Source organism: Phaethon lepturus, unplaced genomic scaffold (genome assembly GCF_000687285.1).
Source record: "Phaethon lepturus isolate BGI_N335 unplaced genomic scaffold, ASM68728v1 scaffold37076, whole genome shotgun sequence".
Lineage (NCBI taxonomy): Eukaryota > Metazoa > Chordata > Aves > Phaethontiformes > Phaethontidae > Phaethon > Phaethon lepturus.
Window position 1 is genome coordinate 16,606 of NW_010547563.1, and position 15,267 is coordinate 31,872.

General features: G+C 45.9%; 1 protein-coding gene across 1 annotated transcript in view; it reads right to left on the reverse strand.

Annotated features, from left to right (window-relative positions):
- TIAM1 (T-cell lymphoma invasion and metastasis 1) overlaps window positions 1–15,267 on the reverse strand; it is a 48,170-nt gene that overhangs the window by 13,161 nt on the left and 19,742 nt on the right. The window contains exons 6-8 of the mRNA XM_010289686.1: window positions 7,314–7,761; window positions 4,721–4,893; window positions 396–620 (exon numbers count right to left, since the gene is read on the reverse strand). Of these exons, the coding sequence (XP_010287988.1) occupies window positions 396–620; window positions 4,721–4,893; window positions 7,314–7,761 (846 nt within the window). The remainder of the gene's footprint in view (window positions 1–395; window positions 621–4,720; window positions 4,894–7,313; window positions 7,762–15,267) is intronic.

Sequence of the window (15,267 nt, forward strand, 5' to 3'; positions counted from 1 at the left end):
CTGCCAGCAGAAGACCCAGCCTCTTCCATGCTTAAGAGAACAGCAACAGCAGCATTTGTGAGTCTATGACCAGCTCTTCCCTAATGCATCCTGCTGCCATGGCCTGGTAGCCTCTTCACTCCCCTAAAGCCTCCACTCAACCTCCGAGCGGCTAGCCAAATCCCTGGCTTTGGAGGTCAGGAGAAGACATGCTGTACCTTAGTGCACGTTGTTTGCAGAAATGGTGCAACTAGGGCAGCCAGCACAGCTCTCCTGCCAACACACGTCCCGCCTGCTCTGGGGAGCTCTGCCAGTGCACACGCATGGCACAGTGGGAGCATACAGAGGTACCGCTAATCTGAAGAAGGCCTTAAATATTTGCTAGGGGCTTATTTCACATAAGCAAGCAAGATTACTTGATCCAGTATGGTCTTCTTTTTCTTGGAGTCCGTTACTGAGGACAGCTGCATTTCACCCATTTTCTTCATCTTCTCATCCATATCAATCTTCTGCTCCAGCTTTTTTATCTCTGTTTTCAGGAGCTTGACGGTGTCCTCTTTGTGGTGCTGCCTTGCCACTGCGGTGGCACAAGCTGAATGGATTGCCGTGATCCAGTTCTCCAGTTCGGTCTGGCTAGAGGTCTGAAGAGAGGAAAAGAGGGCGAAAAGAAGTCAGGATCTTCTTTAAAATTGACTGGACATTAACAAATGCAATTCCAAGGAGTTTACTTTCCCTTTGATCTTAAGATTCAAAGCCTTAAATCCACTTAAGAGAGAAGTAACAGAAACCCCATCATTCTTAGGCAGGCCATTTTTAACCCACCACTAGGCATTCAGCACTTAGAATTACACCTATATCTGTGCTTTGCAGCTGTACAGTGTTTCCCAGCAAGGTCTCAGGAATTACCTTCCTTGTTCAATGCAGTGCTGCCATAATTTGTAGCTCAACGTTTAATGACGTTTTCCAAACTCCCAGTTCCTTAAGGCAGGGCACGTACCAGCCTCTGTGCTCTTCGCCATATGGAGAGCTTTTTTGACATGCAGTGGTTAGTAATAAATTAATGGCATAAAACATCACCATGATATCTATGAGTAGCTTTGTTATGATGCATAGATAAACAAGCTTTCCACTTCTGAAAGTCCCAAAGCACTCTGAAGACAATCCTGTTATCATTAAAGGCAGTCTCATTGTAATTTTTACGGCTCTGGTACTGTCCCTTCCCAAGCACATGTGTGACAGTTCGGGAAAAGGGAACGCTTCCCCTCCCTGGAAGCATTCCAAGGCCATGTTGGATGAGGCTTTGAGCAACAGGTATCCCTTCCCATGGCTGGGGGGTTGGAACTAGATGACCTTTAAGGTCCCTTCCAACCCAAACAATTCTATGAGATATTAGGCTGAGGCATGGGACACCAGTAGATTTTTCTGGAAGAGCACTATTCTGATTAGAGGCTTTTGACACAGAAAAAAGAGTATTTCAAAGTGTTCCCTTTCCAGGCTTTCAAAATAAAAAGTAAATCTTCTCAGCCTTCTTACTAAATTTCATTCCTTTTTACAGTAGGTTGTAAAACAAAATTTACAGCCAACTCAGAGTTGCAGCAAACTTTCTGAGTGTCAGCCTTTATCAATAATCACACTGGTATTTGGCTCTTGGCTGAAAAAGTAGCAAGGTGCAAACCACCTTGTTCTAATTAAACTTTCTGATGATACCTGATCTATTAATAGACAGCACAGTATGACTTTTCCAGTTGCTAGCATAGATGAAGAAGGTCATCCTCACTGCTCTCCTGGTAGTCACAACCAATGGCAAAGAACATGGCTTACTGAAGCCAAGGAGAGATACCCACAGAAGCCCGACTCTGGAAATCATATATGCACAGGCTGGACTTCAGGCTGAACCTCCCAAAACTTCTGTGGTATTGAAGCAGGTGAAACACACATCTCCCAGAATGACATTGCTTTCCTTATCTCAGTTTAGAAGTCCTAAGCAGAAGCTAAGGTCTGCATCGGAAAAAACAATCTCTTATTCCCAATTTTCTTGTCTTCAGTTGGCACTGTACAAAGTATATTGCTTAAATTGGTCAAGCTTCCTCATAATAGCATTAACAAGCTCTCATTCATAGATAGGGGCTTACAAAGTCTTATTGCCACTGCCGAAGACATGCTGAGCCCCCCTTGATGAGGAATTTCTGCTGAAAACAGAGAAACTATTTGCAGAATGGCAGACACTTTGCCCATAGTCAGGTGGTGAAACCTAGCCCCTAGTAGAGAAGAGAGCACCACTGGACTTATAATGAGATGGTATGTTTTTTTAATTCCTAGCAAAATCATAACAGCAAGAGGTCATATTTTTATCTTATGCAATTTTAAAATATTATCTAAAATATTAGATTCAGGGTTTTTTATGGCTTCCTGGGGAGAGGGAGGGAAAAAAAGAATCTGGAATGGATTCTAGGAGCTGAAGACTCTTCTGGTAGATGAGTAGGCAAGGGGAATCACTCTGCTTCTCAACGGAAAGGACCACATAAACAAGCTGCAAACATCTGATACGTAAGTATGTGGTATCACAAGCTGCTCTGAGCTCCTGGAAAATGCATGTGACATCTGCAAGTAATGGATTTGTGTAGGCATGATAAGAACTGACTGAGCAAGGAATCATCGTGTAGGAGGTATGTGATGTCTCTAGGTGCAATGCAGTGGGAAGGCTTGTTACAAGATGTCCAATATCTGTATGCATTACAAAGCAGTCCTATTTTTCTCCCTAAGTACATGGTCTTCACAGGACAGAAATAGTTTTCTGCAGGTCTGTGGCTTCTTCTCATCAAAACCGCTACTACAGCACTGTGTTATGTGTGGACGGACGTGTATGACATGAGCAGTTAAGTAACACTGCTGAACGGCCATACTCACACGTCGGCTGCTCTGAGTGCAGCAGATCAAGCCCTGCAGCACAGTCACTCGCACATTACTTCCACCACTGCAGCTGGTCTCCTTCACTTCTCCCCAAACCCACCCCTTCTTTCTCTTCTGCTTCGCTAGCGATGCATGTGTTCTATGGCAGAAGGGACACGGAAAAATTTCTGCAGGGCAATATAAATGACTGTTTTTCATTTGAAAAGGCTCATTTTTGCTTTTTCCCACAAAGTTACAGGAAAATCTACCCATGGCATAATGACCCAGGGCTTTTAATGAATAATGTCCTGTGTCGCCACAAAAGAAATGTACTGAATGTGACCTTTTCAGTATTTAGCATCCACTGGACTAATTTTACGAGAATGAGGGTTTTTCCTTAGAAAACTGTGTGGAAAAGATTTATACAGCTCATATCAGTAGATCGAGATGAGCTGGTGCTCCACAACCTTTCAAGCGCGCACTGAGACCATCAGCATCACACTTACCTCCTCAGTGAGGCTCTCCAGGTGGCAAAAAACATGTACCCTGCCCAGGACAGGCCTGAAGTAGAAAGGGTCAGCACAATATTATGCTATGTGCTGAGGAAAAATCAGACCAAGGTGGCAGAGAAGCTAGTGCGCAAAAAAAAGATCTTTTTTTCGGTATGCAGTCAGATACTCAGTAGCTCCAAGCTGAAAGCCAGCACCACTTCCTTTGAGTCAGTAAGGATTTTTTATTTTGCAGTGCTTTGAGAATCTAGCACCTTGTTTAGGACAGCTGCAAGGACCTAGGAGACAGTGTAATTTTAAAGATTTCCTCTGGAGTACAGGGGAGTGATGGTGTGGGGGCACATCCTACTGATGATGTGGGGGCACATTCTACCACAGAGTAGCTTCTGGTTTAAGAAGGCAAAAAACTCTGAATACATTGTCACTGGAAAGGGAAATAAATAAGGGATTCCTCTGGTGAAGAAAACTGAATCAGAAGAGGAGGAAATGGTACCACTTCAGCACAGGCTCGTAATTACAAATAAAAGTGTGTCACATCTTGATTAGTAACAACGTGCAATAAAAAAGTGGAATGCCAACCTAAAAATCACTCAGGGAAGCAGTAGCTACCAAAATGCAGAATCTTCTTCAGTGAAACACGTCAGCTAATGTATGGTCTTTGATGTAGGTACTGGATTTCTTTTCAGCATAACCTGTGAAATTCAGACATTTCTATTTTCTGATTAAAAAAACCTAGACATGCACTTTCAGTCTCCTCTTGGGCAACAGCAAGATGTTGACAAAGGTCTCTATGAACAAGAGGTAACTGGATTCTGCAGCACCACTGGGAGAGCACCTGGAAGTCCACGTGCCCCCTTGTACTTCAAACTCCTCTTGGTCTTGTAAACCCCTTGAGCCTCTCCGCAAGCTCCCATCTTTGATACATGTCTCTTATGAGATGCAGATAGTTTTACAGCACATTTAATTCACTACTGTATGTCCTACATGGTAACTGGCCTGGTCTGTGTGTTATAAGCATGCTGTCAAACCATGCAAAATTCCCAGGTTTTACAGGGATGTAAGAATATTTCATAATTACTACTTTGTTCCAACCATCTACACAAAGAGGATCCTGTCAGTTGATAAAAACATCAGATCTGACAGTGATTCACGCGTGGTGGGGGGTCTCTTGAGTGGCATTTACCGAATACATCGTGTCCTTCCTCTAGCGCTGCCTGAGGAAAATCCCAAACCTACTGGGGTCAACAGGATTTTTCCACTGATTTCAACCAGAGCTAATATTTCCTCCTTGGCCAGAGACAGAAAAAGAGAGCAACTTTGTAAAACCCTCAAACCAGACCAACCTGAAAGAGGAAAGCGTCCCCAAGGGAGTTGCTGAGACAGAAGACGAAGTCCTTCTTAGGGTGTTCAGGCACCGCTTGCACTATGCTGTTTTCCACCCAGACAGCATGCTTTGGGATGCTGTTGTGGTCAATGCCAGATCTGCCATCAGTCTCATAAAAAAACAATGTGCATCCTAAAAGACATGATAATGTATTAGCAAGCAACACATTTAAACACAACAGTCATCCTGCATCTATTTGGCACTAATACTTGGCACTCTAAACCATCTGTAAAACTGTCACAGGGATGAGGGAGGATTTGCCGGGGCCCATTCAGGTTTTCAGCCCCACAGCCGAGAACACCAACAATGGCCCAGTTTTTAGGCTCACAGGGTGGTGGTTTCCACGCCATGGGTGCACAGCACAAGCTGTACGGTAGATCAAGGCATGACCCAGCAGGCCATTTTGTTCGCTCTAGGATTGCTAAAACAGAGACGCAGACACGAGGCAAGAAAGTCACGGGCAGTAAAATACAGCCCCAGATGAGAAACATTATCGTTAAGTCCCAAAGTGGGGGTCCTCCACGGCCACCCGGTCCTGCTGAGGGGACCGAAAGGAAGAGGCAGGCGTGAGAGCGTGGCTCTCCTGGGGGTGCGGGGCAGCTGCGAGCCAGCCCCGCCGAGCAGACAGGCCCGCAGGCAAACCTCCACGGCCCTGCCTGAGCCTCCTGCAGCTGCTAGCTGCTACGGTCCCTGCAAGGCAAAGATCAAGCGATTTAATTACTGAATGCAGATGAGTAACTGGGGGAAAAAAAAAGGGAACCGGAATGAGCTGTGCTCACTGAAAGACTGATGTACAGAAAAACCCAACAAACAAACAAAACGCATAAACCAAATCCTTGTTCCACTATAATGTGTCACCTCTGACTCACGGCGATACGGCCAAAACCAAAAACGCATTTTAGCTGGGGACAGCAACCAGCCTGCTTGGTTTTACAAAATAATCTTTACAATTCTCGGGGTCGCGGGGAGAGGTATAGCAAGCCTGCAATTTGGGAGACCCGAAAAAAAGGGTCTCCTCCTCTCTCCCCCACCTTCCCACATGATCCACTGTTGTTTTACACTAAAACCGGTACATTGTTTCTCTACCCCTGGAACCAGCCCTCTGAGAGCAAAGGGATGCCCTGTTACCCAGCCTCTCAGAATACTATTTGCAGCCAAACAATAGCAGCTGTTAACTTCAAAGCCTCGTTTAAAGACTAACATTATTAAGGCACAGCAATCGAGGGAGCAAACACTCCACTTGAGTCAAAGCACTTTAAAATAACATTGCCTCCGTGCTCATCCTTCCCCCTTTTCCTCCCAGATGGCCCTTTGTTTGCCTGCTCCTCACAGCGAGACCTTCCTGCCGCAGGGGCCCCCTCCCAGGAGATTGGGGCTCCCCCCTGCCCCCTCCTTCATTTCCCCAATCTCTCTAAACACCCCAAGGAAGAGCTGGCACCTAACTTTGCTGCTGGCTTTAAAATAGTGCTGCAAATTAAACAACAAAAAAAAAAAAAACCCCAACCAAAAAAAACTCTTAAAAAAAAGCACTCTGTGGGGAGGACAGGGGTACAGGGCTTTAACTATGCTGAGCTTTTTGGTAATCCCACCTAGAGCAGGAGACAAGGCTCTGCCTGCCCCGGCTCACAGACCAGGCCGCTCGCAGGGGAGGATAGCGAGGCCGGTCACAAAACGCCGCAAGCGCTGCTTCCCGTTTCACGGCTGAGGCAAGCGCATGGAGATTAATTAGGGGTCCCTCCCGGAGGCCAGCTCCTGGGTTTCGCTGCCGCATTAACGCTTACGTGCATTGATAAGCACTCAGACCCCGAACGGGGCTGGAGCACACTCCTAACAGGAACTGCAAAAATTCAGAGACAGGGGTCTGTGGCCCGGGCAGCCGAGGAGGCCAGCAGGGCGGCCGGGTGCCGAGGGCTGCCCACCGCAAGATGGGTGACGCAGCCAGAGCCAACGTCTCCCAAGTCACAAGCCAGCCTCAATGACCAAACTACGGCTTCCTGTCCACACCGCGAACGCGCTGCAGCTCGCTGGGTGTTCATACTCCAGAAGCTCATCTCAGGGAAGGAGAGGGCAACGGCGCCAAGCACGAGCGTTACAAGAGGAATGCACACGAAGACAGAGCCCCCGTCTGAACGCGTGCCGGCGTCATCGCTAGCAAACGCCCACAGCCACGTGCCTGCGGCTGCACACAGGTGTTTAGTTTGTCAGCCAGCCATAGACATGCTTCTTACAGGAAACACCCAGTGCTCAGGGAAGCTGCCCTAGGTAGTGCCAGCAGGACTTGAAGCGAGGTGTGAACCTCACTTCAGTGCAGCACAGTCACGTGTCTTGGACTACGCGCATGCCATCATGTGAGCACATCAACAACCATCAAATAGAACCCCCCTTGGAAAAATATCAGGATCACTTCCTCATACTTGGTGTTAATTATACTGAAGTTCACAGCAGCTTTTGTTAAGAGTCTAGGCTATTGGTTTCTCCATCTGCAGCGATATACAACTCCCATGACACCACGGACGCCCGTCTGGGTAAACCCTTGCACGCTTGCTCTGTACCTTTCAGAGAAACCCAGTAGTGCTTCCATTTCCTGCGTGTGGCCGACTCCACTTTCTTGTTCTTTTTGTGCACCAGGAAGTTCTTCACTGCCAGAGCGCCGGCTTTCCGTACCGTGCCCTGGGCAGCTGTCAGGAGGATGTCAGACTGCCCCGGGGAGCTGAGGGTGCCGCTGCTCTGCTCGTCGCTGAGGGCAGAGCTGGCCTCCTCCAAGTTCTCGCTGTTGGTGGTGCTCATCTCCAGCTCCCGGCGGAAGTTCTCGTACACTCCCTGGCGAAGCCCGTCGCCCGTTGAGCTGCTCCCACTGTCGCTGCCAATGAAAGCCCGACTGGCCGTCGGGGAGTAACTTGAGTTGGTAGCATTGGAGCGTCTAGACAGGAGGTCAGTGTCGGTGGCTGCTCCCTCGATCCCACTGTCGGTGAACTCGCTCCCCTCACCTGCATTGACATCCTAGTTGCAAGAGAGACACAGTGTGAGATGAAGAGCCTGGCCAAGCCTGGCCTTCTGGAGACACCAACAGAACCCAAACCGCCAAGTGGCATCACATTTCTTCATATCCCCATTTTGTCTAGCACTGGAAATTCCTCATCTGTTTTCCTTCTGAAGCAACTGGAAGACAAGGTGGGGTAGGCAGAACTTCCAGCACAGTTAGGAAAGACCAGTCACACACGCACAATTTCAGGTGGTGCCTCTACGGCCTTAGCATTTTGGAATATAAGAGGCAGCATCATCTGTTTACATTAAGCTAAGTTAACAGTGCTAAAGGTTTTGCAAAAGGAGAACATATGGTAGCAAAAAATGGCAGTGTCAAGAAAAGCAGCAATCAACCTACGTGTTTTGAAAAGAAAACATTGATATTGTACATTGACACCTACAGTTGAAGATACATTTTAGACATCCCAAGATTGTCATTTGCAAATTATATAACTAAAAAAGTACTTTTTTTTCCTGTTAAGAAGTTAATGAATTTGAGATTATTTCTGTTTTGTGTCACTTCTACATCACAAACCCTAATGATGGGCCAGAATCCCATGGTGATAGACACTGCCAAAATACTGCAACAACAGAAGACCCTTCCTGGTCCCCAGGAACTTGCAGTTGAAAGATCAGAAGAGACAAGAATATGGCCAGCTTGAGCAAGACAGGAAACAACAAGAGCAAATTCAGGTTTTGAAGGCTTAGTCGCTCAGCTTGGCTCCTGCAACAAGGTTAGTGCCCAAACAGGGCTAACCACTACCATCTCAGCGGCACCTGTGACAGTTTTTTAAAGAGGAAAAATAAAGGTTGAGCCCTGTAAGTGGAGAGAAATATCTCATGTTAGATACTCAGGAGACGAGGGAGACAGGGAAGAATCACAGAATCATTAAGGTTGGAAAAGACCTTTAAGACCATCAAGTCCAACCATCACCAACAACCAACACCATCATGCCCACTGAACCATGACCTGAAGTGCCATGTCTACACATTTTTTGAATACTTACAGTGATGGTGACTGCACCACTTCCCTGAGCAGCCTGTTCCAATGTCTGACCACTCTCTCAGTAAAGAAATTTTTCCTAATATCTAGTCTAAATCTCCCCTGGCGCAACTTGAGGCCATAGAAGATGCAAAGAGGTGAGAAATATGTCCAAAACACAGTCATTTCAGCCTCTACCTTTCCTGCAAGAGCATCTGATGCTTGATTTGTAAGTTTTTAAAAAATGAGGAGACTTTGAGAAAAGGTGGCAGAATGCAGTATTTATTTTGCTAGAAAACAAGCTTCTAGGTGTTGGTTCAAGCACCAGTTTTCTATGCATCCAAGAGCAGCTCTATGGAAACCGAGAAACCCTCTACTGAGCTCTGTTTGAAACCTTCCTCCTGTGGAGGAAGAGCTGGATGAGGAAACTTTAGCGGGGAGGGGTGTTGCTGAATTTGACTAACTTTTAAAGCATTAACTTGTAACGGATGTTCTTTATAAGCGCTACCTCTCAAGGGAGACTTGGAGTCCAGCTGGAAGAATAAGTGCTTCCTTTCCCACTCAATGAGCACAGTTATCCTAGTCAGTCTGGTTATTTAATGCAACATATAGTGACAGACAAGCTGTTCTGGACAGGCCAATATTCCTCTACTCCCACCACATGTGAATGAGCTGAGCAGGGCTTCCTTTAAGCGCAGTCATCTACCCCTACAGAGCAGTTTTCACAACCACATGTTTTTGTCCTGCTGTTCCAATACACTTGTTTTTTGGAAGCCAATTATCTTCCCATTTCTTGCAGCAGTGCAGAGGAAGGATGTCTGGAGAGGGAAACTGGTGCTGCTCAGAAACCAGTGTTTACAAAACACTGCCGCGAGTCAGTTTTTGCACTCCATCACAAAAAAGCTGGATGGTGCAACTTCTGATGACGGCGCTCCATCTGAGATCCCGTGTGTCAGGGAGCCAGGACTGGCTCACACACCCGAGGCACTGCCTCTCTGCCAACACAGCTACACCAGTGTAAAACCAGAGCGCCAAAGAACTGAACCGGATCCCCCGTGTTCACTGGGATAATTATTCCCACAGAATGATCAGGGTTTGCATTTGTTTTCTGGGCCCTTCTTCCTCTGTAACATTTTCAAAGGGAAAAAGTGTGCCACTCCTATAGCATAAACAAATCTACATTCTGCAGTGAACACTGTGTAATGGTGGCAACAAGAATTATTTGAGGTGTTGAGATTTTTATTTTAGGTTAATGATTTAATAAATATACAATCTGTCTCAGAAGTATTTTCTCCATGCTATGGAAAAACATAGTTAATAGAGTTAATTCCAAAATTTTAGCTGATGTAACTTTTAGGAAGCATATCTCACGCTTTAACTAGAATTAGTCAGTTTAAAAAAATAAAGAGCTACTAAAACAGAACACCGACTTGAAGGAAATAGTATTTGCAATTTTGCCAGCCAGTGTATGCATAAAACTTTCTTGGTGCTTTTTAGCAGATGGAGTTATTTTTTCAAAAACAGAAGCGCACCCAGAGATGTTCAAGCACAGTGCCACAATGCCGGCTCTCAAGGTTCCTCATGCCCAGTGTCACACAGCCTTCTCATGTAACCTTGATGAGACACAGCATTAATCCCCTCAGTTTCCCCATCCATAAATGGGGATTGTAATGGATACACGGGCATAACGACTTACTATTTATACAAAAACGAACGGATGGAGAACTTGGAGTGAATGTTATATACGCTCATGAGCTTAAATTGTAGCACATTTTGAAAACATCTTTATAATCTTCACCACAATGCAAGTGATAGGCTGGACAGGTCAAAAGATCTTTTCAGCAATGCTGCAGCCCCCCTAATCTCCCTCTGCTCCCTGCACTCCCTTTTCCTCTCTTAAATAGCCCATATGAAAGGCTTCTTGCCAACCGATGCAAGCCCTTTGGTAGGAGGAGGGTCTGAGCATACAAAGGTCAGAACGGTTCAAAACCTACAGCCTGCTAATATTGTTCACGCTCATGAATTATGAAACGTAGCATTGAGTGAGCTTAGCACATTCGGAAGTCTGCTGTATGAGATCAGTCTCGGGGTTAGTAGGGTTAAGAGCATTCATTGCACAGGTCTCTGATTTCTGAGTTCCTGCTGCAGTGTCAGCTCCTTCTCATCGGAGGGTATGAAAAGCTCTCAAGAAGCAGCCTGCATCTGCTCTGGCCGTCTCACAGTGCTGTAATCCGCACACTGAAGCGCATTCAATTAGGAGTTCAGCAGAAAGTGCAGAGGTTTAGCATTGTGCTTCTGCAGAAATGTGCCAAGGCTGAAGGGGTAACACTCCCAAGCCAAGCAACAAACTGTAGCAGGGTTTGACAAATACATCACCGGGGGCACAGAACTACTGCAAATTTTCAAACAAGGGTGCTGAAAATTAAGCAACGCAGCTCGCACCGTGAGCAGCACAGCTACCTATCGATGTGGATAGACGGCTCCCTTGCTTTGGACTCCAGCCTTTGAGGTACCTACTGACATGGCCACAGAGGCTACTGCCCAGAAGCGAAGCCAACATTGCGTAAGCTTGATGAGAACTATTTAAAAATTACTCACGTTTTCTGCTCAGGTTCTCAAACAGCCCTGCAGGCAGCAGCAACATTTCTCTCCTCCGAGGAAAACTTATTACCATCCCAGGCCCGTGACGGAATGCACCACAGAGGCTCGCTAACGAAACAGGCATTTCACTCCTCGGCAGAAGGAGTTCCCAGGCAAAGACTCTTGAGGCCGAAGGCGAACTACAGCCATGGCTCAGTCTTCACCCCTCTGGCTCGTGCCCAGCGTCCCTGTGGCTCTCCACCACGATGCTGCTGGCATGTGCCAGGCACATCGTGGGAGCTGGGAGACAGCTGAAGACTGCAGAATGCACATTTCTGACGCCTGCAGTTTTGGACTTTATACACACATTATAACAAATCACCAGCACATTACTCTGGACTTGTAATTGCTACCATCAAAGGGCTCTGTTTTATTTCACTGGTTAAAAACTCCAGACGTTTCATTCAGCTCTGTGTAAGATTCAGAAGACTGCACCTGATATTTCGCACCTCACCAGCGATCTTGTGTTTTGTATTTTCAGGGTGGCAAACAGCTGTCTCCACACAGAGGAATACTTTTGCCCAGACAGACAATCTCAGGAACCAAATGCAAGGCTGGAACTAAAATCTGTGATGCCCCGCTTAGCCTTCCCACTGCTGTTTACCTAGCTTTGGGCCTGAGAGGACAAGAGGGCAAAGCAAGAGGGAGGTGGAAATCATTAAATTGGTCACACTAAGCAGAAAGCATGTAGCAAAGAAAAGAAAGCATATTTCCTCCAGGACAGAGAGGTGGGGGAAGTCATGGGAATAGCAGTTCTTGGTATTTTGCAAACACAACAGGTCTTAGTCCATAGAGAAAACAAACTGAATAAACAGGGGGCTTTGTCCCTTTGATTTACGACTGCTCAATGGAAAGCAGGGAGAAAGTCGCTTAAAGTCTGGCTGAAGAAGGGAACTAAACAGGCTCGAGCAACTGTCCTGCACCATGCAAGTGCTCTGATGGGGAGGCGGTAGGCAGTAGCACAGCTTCCACCAGGATCTGGGATCCCTGCTGCTGCTGAAGGTGACAGAGGAGCAGCACCGTTTCTTACGCCGGCCGTGCTACCACAGTGGTTTTAAATGCCCAGGGTTAAAAACAGACAGTGATGGAAGAAAAGAGGAGGGAAAGGTGGAAGGCCCTGTGCCAGAGAGATGTGCCACGGAATGAGAAACCAGAGACGGACTGAATGGTGGCATTGTTACCAACAAGAATGCAGCGCGGCCGAGCAAGCAGGCCACGTGCCAGGACAGCTACAACAGCCTTAATAGCATTCGAGCGTAATGAAGTGGAATTATCACAGCCCCATCAAATTCAGAGAACAATTTAACTAATGAACCAGTTGGGTAAAATATTAGTGAAAGTATTAGCAACCCACTTCAACATATGTTTTTTCCTCAGATGAACACTGGTTTTCATGCAAAGCAAGCCACTGGGGAATAAAACTGTCAGGCAGGCTACATCAAGCTAACGTATTTGATGCTGTAGCTTCTGCATGCTCACGTGATACTTAGACCTCTGTATGTCCACTATAGCCACATTTGTTAAAAAATTCTTGGTAGATTTAGAAGATATACAGAAAAAAAGCTTTTGCTTCAGAAAAAAAGTCTACTTCCAACTAGCAAGGAGGAGGAAAAAGTTTTGGGGCGGGTTCCAAGTGTCTTTGCCCCTTTGTTGAACACATTTGGTACTGGCCTCTGCTGGCAAGAGACCACTGGATGGGATAAGCCTTGCCCAACTCTCCAGCCCATGACACACATTCAGATCGCTTGCGATAACGATGCACTTACAAACTTCCCACCAACAGCCCTGTTACAGACACTATTCAAATGGCTTGGTGAATCACTTTCTCCTGCTTGATTGACAGCAGTGATTCATGGGCACTTTAGGCACATGGGGCTGATTTAGTAGGAAAACTCTTACTTCCCTAATATACACAGTTCCTTATATGGTTAATACTTCTTTCTAAATTAACCATTAGATTGAAAGTACCTGTTAGTAAAAGGTGACTGAGTGGGGTTTTTTTCTTCTTTCATTCCCTGCAAGAGAATGCAAATCCTCTGTTCCCCGTCCTGTTTAGCACCAGAGCAATAAGGTGTTCACATTCAGCAACATCCTGAAATTGCACATAACCTGTTTGGTTGCTAGTTAGGCAAGCACCACAGAATACATTTAAAATACATGGGTAAGCAGCTTGATGGTTTGCATGCTTTTATGTGCCTGGTGTCTCTTTGAAGCTCCTAGGTAGAAAAAGATTGGCCTGATAAGTGTTTTTCCTTTCTTTTCAGTACTGGCTCTACCACCATTTGATGGTCAAGGTGGTCTGTAAAGGTACAACTTTCTCCAAATCAATATGAAACCCTTTCTCCGGGGTAACTTGAACACCCCGTAATGAATGCATTAGAAGATTTATCTGTCTTGAAAAGAGTCAAAATATCCAAAGAAGCAAAGATAAATTATAAATTGCAATTGAAACTTGAGTGGGAGAAATGGTTTTAAAGCTGCAATAGAGACACACAAAAGCAACTCCATAGCTCGTTCTGTCCAGGAGGAATACAGTTTTGAAGACTGTTACAAACATACTGAATTGTGTCCACATAACTCACTGGGATCAGAGGGTTAATAATGGTGACATGAAGGAGATCTGCCACCACAGCAACGAACAAAGCCTCTGGACCAGATCCTGGGAGTTGACACTAAAGAACGTTTTGAAGGTATCTACAGGCCTGAATACTACAGGACAGTACTATCCGAAAATTAGGCAGCATGCACTGGATTGACAGCAGGCGTTGAAGAACTAACCTGACAGCCACAAACCAACACTGGCCAACTGCAGTTTTCTGTTGGATTGGTTGATTCTTGTTTACACCTCCTAGAAGGGCTCCCAAGTCCAGTGAGGTACAGTTACAAGCAATTTGCATGTGAATACTAGACTGCTATGCTGAATTTGTTACCTTTGGGAATTCAAAGAGGTTGGATACTGATATGTACAAGCAGCTTTGCTTCCTACTTCTGTGCACTCACTGCTCTGGTGCACCAGCTCTTCAGATGTCCATAAGAATCGAAATTAAAAAAAAAAAAAAAAACAAAACCCAACCTTTATATGTGTTATTAAAGCTGCTCGGAGTGGTTTCATAAGCAAGCAGGTTTTTGGCTATGGTTCTCTCAAATCAAATTTACTCCTGACAAAAAAGGTACTAGGCCAGACCTCTAGACATTTCTCCTAGCAGTAAGCTTCACTCTTATTATGAAAGGATGAATCACAGTCACAAGTTTCTGGGCAATAATCCCTGGGAAAGTCTTAAGGCATGGATTTCAATGGATTTTGGTTCCAGGATTCCTTTGTGAACTTGTCGTTGTGAATGCCGTACCGTGTAATTTGGCACCTTGGAAAGACAGATAAGGTATGGGGTGCCAGGTACCCAGAAGATACTCGAATATGGGAAGGAGATGTACATCCACTTTGCTCCTATGGGATAGGCAGGCAGCAAACACCAATGTATCAAGCACCCATCAACCCCATTTCCTTTGCAGGCAACTCTGACATATATGTGGCTGTTACCTCAGTATTACACTTGGCTCCTTCACCCCATATTAAGCTATCATGTTAGACTGGTGCCTTTAACACAGGGGTTGGAAACATTTTTGGTTCACTGACTCCTCAGACATTTTCCACGTAATGTGTGGGCCCTTCCAGAAAGATCATCTCTGTGGACCACCATGCTTCCCCAAGGAGCCTTGTTTTCTTAGCTGAGTTAGATACCTTAAAGGCAAATTATGGACCCACTGGGACTCCTGCAGCAGTCAGGAAAGTGCAGCCCTGGAGGACTTGTCAGCTGTGGGATAGAAAATGATGAAAATGAAACTGTTCCCTATAAAGCTGC